The sequence below is a fragment of the Syngnathus scovelli genome, chromosome 20 (assembly GCF_024217435.2).
Source record: "Syngnathus scovelli strain Florida chromosome 20, RoL_Ssco_1.2, whole genome shotgun sequence".
Classification (NCBI taxonomy): Eukaryota; Metazoa; Chordata; class Actinopteri; order Syngnathiformes; family Syngnathidae; genus Syngnathus; species Syngnathus scovelli.
The window spans coordinates 7,802,701-7,815,550 of record NC_090866.1 but is presented as its reverse complement, the minus strand read 5'-3'; the positions used below and the strand labels follow the sequence as shown (position 1 = coordinate 7,815,550).

At 39.8% G+C, this 12,850-nt stretch overlaps 1 protein-coding gene across 1 annotated transcript in view; it reads right to left on the bottom strand.

Moving 5' to 3' along the window:
- Positions 1 to 12,850, bottom strand: part of LOC125990242 (neurexin-3b) — a 152,917-nt gene that overhangs the window by 74,984 nt on the left and 65,083 nt on the right. The window contains exons 14-21 of the mRNA XM_049757152.1: positions 12,622 to 12,648; positions 11,451 to 11,570; positions 11,240 to 11,352; positions 10,424 to 10,692; positions 10,085 to 10,275; positions 9,413 to 9,586; positions 8,908 to 8,934; positions 7,378 to 7,497 (exon numbers count right to left, since the gene is read on the bottom strand). Of these exons, the coding sequence (XP_049613109.1) occupies positions 7,378 to 7,497; positions 8,908 to 8,934; positions 9,413 to 9,586; positions 10,085 to 10,275; positions 10,424 to 10,692; positions 11,240 to 11,352; positions 11,451 to 11,570; positions 12,622 to 12,648 (1,041 nt within the window). The remainder of the gene's footprint in view (positions 1 to 7,377; positions 7,498 to 8,907; positions 8,935 to 9,412; positions 9,587 to 10,084; positions 10,276 to 10,423; positions 10,693 to 11,239; positions 11,353 to 11,450; positions 11,571 to 12,621; positions 12,649 to 12,850) is intronic.

Sequence of the window (12,850 nt, the reverse complement as noted above, 5' to 3'; positions counted from 1 at the left end):
CGATTAGCAGAGCGATAAGATGATGCGATGAGACATTGACCTCTAGACGAATCATCAACACGTACTGTACTGTAAAAGTCAACGTGTACCTGCAAAGCTGTACCTGGCATGCATACTAAAAAGATACAAAACTGGCCAAGACCGGCTAACTGCATATAACATCCAGATTTAAAAATATGCAAATTAGGGTACCGGGGTGGTTGTGGCAGGAGATTTTGGGGGGTTGGTCTCACTCTAAGAAAGCCCAAGCCACTTTCATTTTGCATCTTCAATTTACACAGAGGAAATAGCACCATGAGGGTAGCACTATGTGAAGCGAGAGTTAATGATATGATAATAGATGAATTTCACCTCGAGGTCATTCAACAATTATCTTCTTGTCAATGTAAGAGCTCATCTTAAAATTGAGCTTCGGCCTTCAGCTGCTCTTTAGAAAGACGTGTTATGGAACGAGTGAACACTGTGCTGTATGAATGAACACAGTACATGTATACATAAATTGTTTTTATACTGCAAGACACTAATCTCATATTTATTTCATTTAACGTATTTTCCAGACTACAAGGCGCGCCTAAAAACCTCAAATTTTCTCAAAAGCCGACAGTGCGCGACTATAAGGTGCACTGTCGGCTTTTGATAATTATTTTGTGATTATAAAGTAATTTGTTGCGTCTGAAGTTGAAATAAAAAAGATAAAATGGAGAATGATTTGATTTAGATTAAAAATCTGACATGATGCATTAATGGTGCACCTTATAGTCATTATATAAGGGCAAAGTTTTAAATTGGCCGTTCGTTGAAGGTGCGCCTTATAGTCCGGTGCGCCTTATAGTCCGGAAAATACGGTATTATTTATAATTTATATTTATTATTTTTTTAGAATTTACATTGTTTGCAGTAGGAATTTTTTTTAACATATGTAATATCGTGATGAACACCTGATCGTGACAGGAATGAATGTTACTTTATATTAAAACACAAATAATGCATTAGCAGTATGATAAACTTGTGGACAGGTCTGACAATTAAAAGACTCCCGTTTCCTCACTCCAATATTCCTGTTCAACCGCAACCTGATGGAGTCAAGACTTACCAACCACACACTAAATCGACATCCTCCTTTATGCATGGTGAGTTCTCACTTGCAACGCAGTTACAAGGCAGCAGGAGAAAAAAGGAGGGGAGGGGGGAAGGGCAGAGGAGCAGATGCTTTTGACAGTGTGCGGGCAATAAGGGTCACTATGACTGAGAAAGAAATCAGCTATGCTTCAACACACAAGGACTTGTGCGCGCACATGCAAAACCTTGAGTGAGTAATGGGCTGGCAAAAAGGGCCTAGGGCCAACCTCACTGACGCACACAGACTCAGCACACACTATAGGGAATAACGGAAATGTAAATAATCATCGTCACTGTCAACTCAAAATTTACTAAAATATAAAAAACTAAATGACACATGACCTCTGCTCATAATGACTCAGGTGAAGTTGCAGGGGGAAAAAAAGAATGTCCTGGCACGCTCAGCCATTTTCTCCCATGCTATGATGGCACATATGACATCCCAGCGTGCTCCCCCCCTGAGCTTGCCTCAAAAATGCACGCAAAGCCTTTCAAAAGCATTACACCACCGACGGAAGACACGTTTATTGCGCCGGACACTTTGGTGAGAAGATGGTTTGATTCGCAAGAGCGAGCGAGGGAGGGAGGCAAAACAAACGGCGCTGGCCGTGCGTGGGGCTCATGTTGCTGTGGAGACATTTCAAGAAGTGGGGCACAAGAGCGAGGGCATGCTGAAGTAAACAAGGTTTGAAAATAGCCTGCGATAAAACAGGCATGGCACGTTTTTCCTTTGGAACACCTGGACGCTGCAACACATACCGTATTTTCCGCACTATAAGGCGCACCGGATTATAAGGCGCACCTTTGATGAATGGCCCATTTTAAAACTTTGTCCATATATAAGGCGCACCGGATTATAAAGTGCACTTTTGAGAAAATTGGAGGTTTTTTAGGTGCGCCTTATAGTGCGGAAAATACGGTACATGACAATAGGCAAATGCAAAGAGTTTGCATGGCTAATATTTGTAATATGTCATTAGAACTAAGATAACCAAATGCCAACACCCTCGTGTGCATGGACGTCAGGTCTGACATGTATCGGGCATCTCCAGACTGACAGCAGTCTGCTTGAATTACTTTCACAGTTACAGTGATGCATTTGACCCAAGTGTTTATCACAGCCGTGAGAAGACACCAACACTCCTACACACACATATTTAAAAAAAAAACACACACATGTTCACCATGACACATTCCACTATTTCCTCCATGACACATGAAAGGGGGGGGGGGGGGGGGGGAAGAGCGGCCCTCTGCTGTAATTGGGTCCCTTGTCAACCAGCAAATTCATGTCAGCATTGGTCACATGGGATAGTATTCTAAATGGCATCAGTGTCCTACTTTGCAGGTATGCACGTTTGCTCGTGTGTGCATGTGTGAACCGAGACCTAAAAAGTATAAATGAACTGGATCTTGTAAAAATAATGTCAAACTGATATTAAACAATATTTACAACCTATGGGATCAAATTTCAACATTTGATTAGGTCACACGAACAATGGTAAGGATAAAACTGTCCGACGTGAATCTAATCAAGAATTACTCATCATTCCGACCTTTAGATAATAAATACAAACCATTCAAGAAATGTCATGTTTTGCCTCGATGACTCACTTTGTTTGAAACGCTGCTCAAATTACTCGCGTGATACGGGTTAATCAAATTGTTAATTGCGTAAAAAGTGTGAACGAACCCGACAGTAGGATTAAGATGTACAAAGTGTGCTGATTAAGATTTAGGCATTATGGTATCGGTACTTGCGACGATACCAATATCACCTATTGTGGGTGATTTATAATCATGTTTTCCATTAATTTCTTGCAATTTTGAGGAAAACTGTCGTATCAGGATATAAAGGTTGGATTTTATGTATCAAAAGTACAATTGGTATTGTTGCTTGGTATCGGTATCAATGACTATCCAGGAATTGAGTACTCGTACTGGTATCGGTCTGATATCACAACATGCCTTAAGGCTTGACTCCACTGCCTGTTGGTATAATCCAGTTCTACGAGTACCATCTGAGATTGTTGCGTAATGAAACAACATGACAATGACTGCAGGCATTAAACTCTGGAACTAACTAGAAAAGCAAAGTATGAGAACCGCGCAAGATGGCCTGTGAAAAACAGCCGAAGAGCTTCAAGTGAGAAGATGATACTTAACAGGGAGATGATGACGATCACGCATTTGGTCAGCGTCATTTTTAACACCGTAGTATTAGAGTGTCATGGCTGACGTCAGAATCCGGGTCGTTCCTCTGCTTTGGTGTCTTTCCCTCCCAGCTCCCAAAACAGGAAACACACTCCGATATAAGTAACGGAAAATTATGCAACGTGCTGTCAGAGCAGATTTGCTCCAAAACAAAAAGTTTTTTGGGCTAAGAAAAGAAAGCACGTGCTTACGAAACACTTGGCTGCAAAGGTACAATCGAGGATGTAGCGCTAGCGTCGTACATCATCTTAGCCAGGTTGTCTTTTGGGAACTTTTTAAATATCCCAAGACCTCCTGCATGGTTCATTAACACAGCCAGGAACAAAATAGGGTTGTAAAGTGAGCATGATATAAAGGCTAGTTTGTATTCAAAAGTTTTAAATTGCTTATATAAAAAAAAAAAAATAGTATAACATGAACGAGGACTCAAATTTCCCACCTACCTGCTTTACAAATAATAAATACTAATTACCAATATTGTCTCTCAATGTAAAAAAAAGCAGAGGCTTGCAACAGATTGACTCCAACTCATAATCTTTTATGCTGCAGCCAGGACGGAAAGTTTATCGTTTGTACTTGCTCATGCAATTGAGTGCAAAGTGAGAATGCTGTCTGCCTCTGACAAATTACTTCTATTTGGGTGGCCTTCGAAACATATCCGCCACACTGCAAAAGTTTATCAACCTGCAGAGGCGGCAAAGATACGAGAGGCTGATGAGAACCTGCAACCTCTTCTTGTGCTTGCCGGATATACACAAGCAGGTGCCAACGCAAAAATGCACCTTGAATATTGAGATGCTAGCTAACACATGACAAGTTGCTGCCCTAAACCTAAATTCTGGCAAGGCGTTCAAAGTATTGATTGGATGATTTCTACGTGTAGCCGAGGCTTCTGAAATGTGTCCCGGAATAAGTGTTGATGGATGCGTCTGCAGCCGGGCTCTCAGTCAGCGAGAGGAAAGGCGGCTCCTGGGAACGCTCCAGCAGTCTCAAGGTTATGCGCCTGGCACCAAAACAGATGGACGCCCCTCATCGTAACGCTCTGTAATGTCCGTAGCTCAATCATTCCTCCCCTCTCTCTTTCGCAATAGAACATTTCCCATGCTTGCTGAAAGAGGCTGGACAGCAAGAGATGAATTGTATCGAATGTTTCCACAAGCCTGTTTTTATTTATCCCACCTCTACCGATAGGAAAACATTCACTAGTTATGTTTGGGTTAAAGGCTCAACACATTATGGATGTATTTAACTTTTATTCTTCCATTGAATTAAATGGCAGAGTAATAAATCGTTTAGATCAGGGGTGTCAAACTAATTTTTTTCGCGGGCCGCATTGTAGTCATAGCTTCTTTCGGAGGGCCATCATGACTGTCAATCCAAATAAATTTATGAGCACCTCATATTATATACAGTAAAAGCGACAAAACAAACTGAAAAATAACTCGTTTTCAAATCAGACGAGTAAAAACTGGTCAAATATTTAAAAAAAAAAAGATTAAAAGAGAAGACAATTTGCAATTCTAGTAATGACACACGAATTTGATGCACAAAAAGGTGAAACATGGCAAGATCATTAAATGATTTAAAAGCAAATAAACGTTTTTGGGAATGAATCCAATTGTGCACTGGTCAGTCACTGCTGTGAGGCTAAAAATGGGGCGAACGTGCTCAAATTTAGATGAGCTAGTTAAAAGACGATTTTTCCCTATCTGCAGGCAACTAATGGATGCAGCTCTGACCCCCCACATAGCGTCCATTACAGTCGTCCTACTGGGTAGGGGCAAAGTTATGGACTATTGTTTCAAAGCACTGCCTTGCAAGAATTAACTTGACTGCTGCTACAAGTCAAAACATAAGGGGACTTAGAACTGAGCCCCTCACTGGAGGTGAGTGACTGAAGCATCACTAAAATCAACCGTGCAAACCCACTACTTAAAAAAATAAATAAAAATAAAACTGGCTGTTACATTTAAATGAAAAACAGCAGTTCCTACTTTTCTGAGAAGCCTTTCTACAAGATTGAGTGCATTAGATTTTTTTTTTAATCCACTTGTCTCTCCTTCTACACCACAATCATCTTAGCATGCATTTATGGATCTTGCTTCATGCACTTCGAACAAAAAAAGTCTTTTCCCAGACTATTTCTAAAAAAAAAAAAGTAAATGAAAAAAAAAATGGTACTGACTGGTACAAGAATTGACTTCCCAGCATCTTTAATGGAAAATGTAAATTCCCCGAACCTCTAAAACTGGCCACTTGATACTCATAAGTACTGTTGGTCGCTGACATAAGCGATCTTCATCTTCATCAACAATCTAACTGTACGATGCAGCTAGTGGACAGCGAGTTTAATAAAGCCTCATTATGCATCAAGGCGTACGTACACTTCCTGACAACTCAAGATTTATTGTATAATAACAAAGGTTCATGATAACGACATCCGTACAAGCAGAATCAATAACTGTCAGCGTTAGTTTACTGGTTCTGTGCTCTGTCTTCCTCTTTGTTTACCACGTCCCTGACTGGGTAAACAATGCTGTGACCTTTGCAGTGATAATTCAGTTACGTAAGTTGAGTAATTGCTCTGGATGTGGAAGGGAAAAGAAGTCTCCGCTACTTTTGTTTTTCCGACCGCTCCCATGTGGCTTAAATGTAATTCTGAAGTCCCGTAGTTTCCGCACTATAAGGCGCACCGGATTATAAGGCGCACCTTCAATGAATGGCCCATTTTAAAACTTTGTCCATGTATAAGGCGCACTGGAATATAAGGCGCACCTTCAATGAATGGCCCATTTTAAAACTTTGTTCATATATAAGATATATATACATTTGGCCTACGGGCCGGACTTTGGACGCACCTGCTGTAGTGGCTCAATATTGGTCCATATATAAGGCGCACCTGATTATAAGGCGGCTTTTGAGAAAGTTGGAGGTTTGTAAGTGCGCCTTATAGTGCGGGAAATACGGTAGTCATGTAATCCGACAGTTTCTTGCCAAAATCAGTGATGGGTATGCAATGAGTGGGAGGACTATCATAAACTCAGTGAGCCAAGTTGGCACAAAACCCTAAAATCTTGCTTTGTGTCTTCTTCTCGTGAGTACCACATCCACAATCGCAAAGCGGGGGCCCACACATGAGGAATAAAAAATCTGAGCGTAGAATGTTCCTGGCTGCTTAGATTTACTCCACACGTTCAGCCACCTAGAGCGCTCTTGCCTGCAATGAAGGGACCCTTTACTGGCAAAAAATGTTCATAGGATGGATGGAGTCAGGGAAGCAGACAATTACTGCCATTTGCTGCCAGGCTATTAGGGAGGAGGGGGCGGAGAGTGAAGCTACAGTGCTCCCCTACACTGCTAATTAGAAACCCTCTCAAAGCAATGTGCTCAGTGAATAAAAAGCCAGAAAGCAAACACGCAAGACAAAATATGCCTCTTATCATCCACATTTGATACGTATTTGCTGAATTTGACTAAAAATAAAAAGGTGTTGCAGTAAATTTGATTTGGTTTTTACTGTCATCTTGCAATTTATCCCGGAGAGTGAATGAGCCATGGGGACACACTTGGGACGGGTAGAGCAAGAAGCCTGAACAAGAGACGAGGCAGTGGAGGAAAGTAGCAGGAAATCTGATTTCATGCTCCAGGGATTGTATCTCATTTTCTCTCAGCACCGAGGGACAGTGTGCAGTCGTGCATATGCATTTAGTGCCCCCTGGTGGTGACACACCGAAAAGCACAACCAGACTTGAATTCAGCTATTATGCATGTTTTTTTTGTTTTTTTTTTCAAGTGAGAGGAAGCCAAATCCACACAGGAACATCAAAAATAGGAATCAAACCACAATCTTATCAGTCCAACAGAGATTCAAGATCCTTAATTTCAATAAAAGCTGAGACTGCCAGCAGATCTAAATATTTCTCTTCATACTTCTAAACAATATGTGCACACCAAAGGCCTCAGATGCCTATAAATGTCTTTGTGCAATCCACAAAGATCTGCAATCGCGGTTTTGAAGGTAACGTAGAACACAGCAGTACTCACGGTCATTGCAATGAGTCCCTGAATAAGACGTCATGGAGCAGTCGCAAGTGAAGTTCTCCCACTGTTGGATGCACACACCCATGTTGGCACAGGAGTCCTCCTGGCAGGTGGTGCTCGGGCCTGCAAATGGGAAAGAAGTAGAAGCGTCACCAAAATAATTTTGAAATATAATCAAGTAGTCGTAGCCATGCAGAAGAGAGGTAGTCTAGAAATAAATATGTACAGTAGAAGAAGAAGCAAGCAGTGTCACCAGAAGAAACCAGGGGCACAGAAAAAAACAACTGATTCATTCACAAAGCCCTTTTTTAATTCTGAATATGTTCCTGGTGCCTTTCTTATGGTGACAGTCAACATCTCAGATCATTTCTTATTTCTGCACAAGTGGACACGCATGCAATTTTCTTCATTCCGACGGAAAGTGTTTCAGAAGTTTTATCCGAGTAAAACTTCAAATGTTGCATTTCCTCGGTGAACAAGCAAGACAAAACAGCGAGAAAACATTCACCCATAAAATGACAAAATATGTTACGAGTATTCTCACAAGGATTTAGTGGGGGGATTTTTGAAAACAGAAATGCTTAAATATTACTTTGAGACAAAATTGCCAGGCGTTACTAGAAAACTATATTCATTTTTATAATTGGATTTGTATATGGTATCTTGATTTTCTGACTACTAAATTCTAGTGAGAACAGGCTTTCCTCTCAATTAGCTTTTCTCAAAATATTTTTTTTTGAGAATACACAATGGACTTGTCGACTTAGATTTAATGAGGCACGATAGAAAGAAAAAAAAGACCACAGTGAATATCTAGTAAGCATTTTAGCCAAAAAACTATTCAAAATGAAACTAGAGGTGCGTTTAATATCCTTCAACACTTAATAAATGGTAGCGTTGATTTTTGACTACATATAGTGGGAATTCAGAAAAGTATGAGTTCACAACGATAACCCCTCAAATCAAAATCAAAGCAGACACTGGATGAAAATCTGAAAAGAAAAGTCAGAAAAACAGTAAAGACAAGTGAAATAAAATAAAATCCAAGTATGGAAGACAAATGCAAGTTAAGATTTTGGAATTACACACTAAAGTAGTAAACATCAAGTTTGCCATCTGAAAGTACAGTGCAATGCATTATGGGGAATCATCAAGCCTTTTATTAAATCAAAAATGTGTTTATAGATGTGAGTCATTGATTTTGGACTTTATTACTTGCTAGCTTTCTGACACCAATGATATTGAGGAGATATCTTAATTTTTTTTCTTTACTCCTTAATAATAAGGTTCAATGACATGATGTTTTGAACTGCTTTTAATTGATTCACCTTTTCCAAATTTATAGGTGTAATGATGGCCATCAGTACTAATATCTTTGTATTTTTTTTTTTTTAATGTTCTCTTACAGCCCCCTTTTCCATTTTGTTTTTATCTCCACGACACTAAAGGGGCAAGATTGCCTTGTTGACACCCGTGATGCATTTCACACTGCAGACTTTCAGGCAAGCCAAGACGCCAAGTTTAGCCCTCTACCTTGCAGATCGGCTTTGGTGAAACCAACTTTGTAAGAGCAGGAAAAATATAGTTGTAGTTTAAAAAAAGAAAGAAAAGGGCAAAAAAACAAAGGGGAAGATGTTAGTAGAGGCATTGCAAAGTGTATTGAGAGCTGGAATAAAACCTTCAGTAAAATGCAAATCCAGCCCAATATTTAATTTTATTTCAGTTAAAGTCTGTCTATTGTTATTATATCGCCCTCTAGAGGTATTGAGAACATATTGTATTAATCATTATGTTTCCATTACTGGCAATGAGCCCTATTTTTTTTTTTCCAATTCTTGACTGAATTACTGCGCCAACATTTCTTGCTTATTAAATAATTACTTTTAGCAAAAAGGTAAAATATTCAAGCAGAAATATTCTCAAACAATGAATAAAAGTAGGAGGGAGGAGGGGGTGTCAAGTAAGCAGCATTAAAAGAAGCTTCCGGAAAACACTAATTAGCCAGATCATTTTGTAACAGGCTACAGGCAATTTGTACCTTCACAGCCCCGTTCAATCTGCCCACTGCGGAAAAGGGCATCGCTGATGAGATCCGGCAGGCGGCCGTTGAGGTCAACTGAGGCCAAACAACCCTGGAAGCCTTCACGAGAAACCACCAGCTTAGGGAGGTTCTGATACATGTTAGGTCCCAGACCTCCGACAAACAGATCACCTAAAGCGAGATGAAGGTAAATGAGCATCATTAGCGGTGACTTATTATTTCACTAAACAAGTCACGGGGGGCTTTCCAGAGATGGAGAGAAGTCGTTCTGTATTGTTTTTTACAGCCTCGTGATAATTATGCACAATCATAATAATTAAAATGACATTATACTGCATTTCGTTTAGCTTTGTTTTATTCCTTTCTTTAATACTCCCCCTGATGTAGTGAAATATAAATGTCTTTGTCACTGTAGTAATTACAAACCAAACAGTGTTGCCAATAAATTGCAGACTACGTAAACACGTTTGTGTTCTAAAAGTCTATTAACATCCGTACTGTAAAGTGTCCAGTCAGGTCCAATAATAATTTATTCCACCAAAGGTGAAGCTGGTTGCCATGGCTACGACGGTGTTTAGATTCTGTCGTAATTATACTGGTCCTTTAATTTCTTGACGTATATTTTGTTACACTCATTTTCGATTGAAATATTTAATTTTCACAGATTACCTTTTAAATCAAGGTTCTTTGCTCCGTTGACATTCTGCGTGACCGACTTGGCGTCCACTTTGAGTGTGTGCGTATTGGAAGCATCTCGTGTGATCACCACGTTGTGCCACTGGTTATCATTCAGCGGGTTGTCGCTGTTGCCCTTTAAGAGACTCGGGCCATTCCCAAGATCAAACACATAGTGGATGAACCTGTGATACAAAGCAGTGCGGGATTAATAACCCCTTCCCGAAACCAATCAATGGTAATGGCAAGCATTCTGCAATGGGAACATTTCGAGAGGTCAACTCATCGACGACATCGTTGTAACAATCCTCTGTGGACGATCACCCAACTCACCCTTTGACCAGTTCGACAGCAATAAAATCGCTCCCGTCGCCGCTGTTAAAGAGGATGAAGCCATCGGGAGAGGTGGTTTTGAATTGAAAGAAGAGGTGCATTGTGGTGTAAGCTTGCAGAGTAGCCAAGCCCAGGTAACTGCCCTTGGTCTTGAAAGTCACCGGGTCGGCAATGATGAAGCGCATGCCGAAACGGGCGTTGAGTTCGCAGAAGTCAATGTCGCCGTTCTTGCACATGTCGATGTACTGCATACCGTTGAATTTGAGGCCCTGGAGGGGAATTATTTATTTAATCAGCACATCGTAGTCAAAGTTTCCTTCGGAGGGCCATTATGACTGTCAATCCAAATAAATCTCATATTATTTACAGTATAGGCTACACAACAAACTAGTTTTGAAATCAGAGACTATTATGAACTGTTCAAATTTTTAAAAAGATGAATGTAATAAAAAATTGCTAGAAATTATTATATTTTTATTTATTATATTTTTTAAAAGTGAAGACAATTTGGAATTTTAGTATTGACACAAAGTCGATGCACAATTTGTCTTCACGGGCCAAATATAATTACACATCGGGCCAAATTTGGTCCACGGGCCAGAGTTTGATTAATATTCACATTTTTAAAACGATGAATGTAAGAAAAATTGCTAGAAATTATTATATCTTTAAATATCATTGTGTTTTTTAAAAGAGAAGACAATTTGGGATTTTAGTCGATGCACAATTTGTCTTAACGGGCCAAATATAATTACACGCCGGGCCAAATTTGGCCCACAGGCCAGAGTTTGATTAAAAAGATTTGGACTTGATTACCTGGAGGTGTCCTATAAATGAAGACGGGGCAGAGGACACAAAGCGCCTCTCGGTAAGGATGCCCGTCTCCACATTGTTGAACTCGAGACGGGTGTGATCGCCTACCATCAGGCCTAAAAGTCAAGAGGAAAGGCGTAAAAATATCAGTATACATAATCATAAACAGAAACACAGCAAAAGAGATTAATTTAAAAAAAAATTCAGAAAATACCTTCAGCCATGTCATCATCCACAATGAGCTTGATGAATTTACCCCGACGGGCAACTCGCACCGAGTGCCACTCGTTGTCGTTGAGCTTTTGTCCAGCATAAAGAGCCTCAGGACCTTTGCCTGAAGAGGACCACTAGTTAGTCAGTTGGTTAGGCAAGTGTGCAACAAACAAAAATATCTCTCTCATCAAACAACATTCCAATATTAATCATTATTTTCCCGAGGATTTTTAAAACGCAACGGCCCGTTTTCTGTTACTCATGCAAAAAAATGATAAATTGAGATAAATGATCTCTATCTTGTCTCCAGTTAGCTCATTACCACCACCGATATAGTTTAATTGCATCTCTCCATTCCCAAATGTTCACCCTTCTTTCAAATTACAAACGACAGATTATCATAACATGAATAGTTAATGAGGAAACCGGTCAGGGAGGCAAAGGGACATTCGAATCACTGAACGTTAGAGGGAGCGCTTGTATCATGACAAAAGTTGATTAACATATCTTCATTTTGGTTTTTACAATAGAATTATAGTTACAGCTGGATTATTAGTTTGGGGATTTAATTGTACACAGTTATAATTCAAGATACCGCTTGCGTCTGAGCAGACCTTGAACAGTGGATATAAAAAGTCTACACACCCCTGACTAATTATTGTGACCTATAAGAGTCTCCTTTATGTCTCACAGAAGGTTCTTATTTATGTATGATTCACTTTTTGCATCATTTCGTTGACCATTGTGTGTTTTTTGGGCCAAAAATTCAAATCCTATTCAAAAATAATATCGGTAAAAACAAATGGAGGGTTCTCGTCTTACGTTATTCACAGCAATCGTATCTTAAATACAGTGTTGAAAAAAATAAACTGCAATTAGCACAATATAATTGGAAAAACAAATGTAGAGTTATTACAGTGAGCATACAGGGAAGTATTAAAAAGTTGTCTACTGAATTAATTCCTAAAATGGGCCATTAAAAATATATAGAGAACATTAAGGCCGATTTGCATAACTTTGATCTCTGGCTATTACTTCTTATCTGTGAAATCCTCTTATCAGTCCCCCGCATGCATACATCTCAGCCCTTTTGCAACTGGCACGCAGGCGCTTCTAATCAAACATTTATCGAAGGAAGGAAGGAAGGCTCCAGAAGAAGAATGTTGACTTACTGGTGTTACAGTTTATCCTGACACAGTCTAGATGGGGAGGGGAGAATAAGTGACAGATGAATTTGCATCCTTCAAAGTTACAGCTGCAGACATCCAAGTGCAAAATAAGGCCACCTTCTGGGGACGGTCACATGATGCCAGCGGCCATTTAAATTTGCCTAATAATATATATAATGGAATTGAGAATCTAATTCTGTTCTGCATTTTTAATACAAATATGTGTACGGTT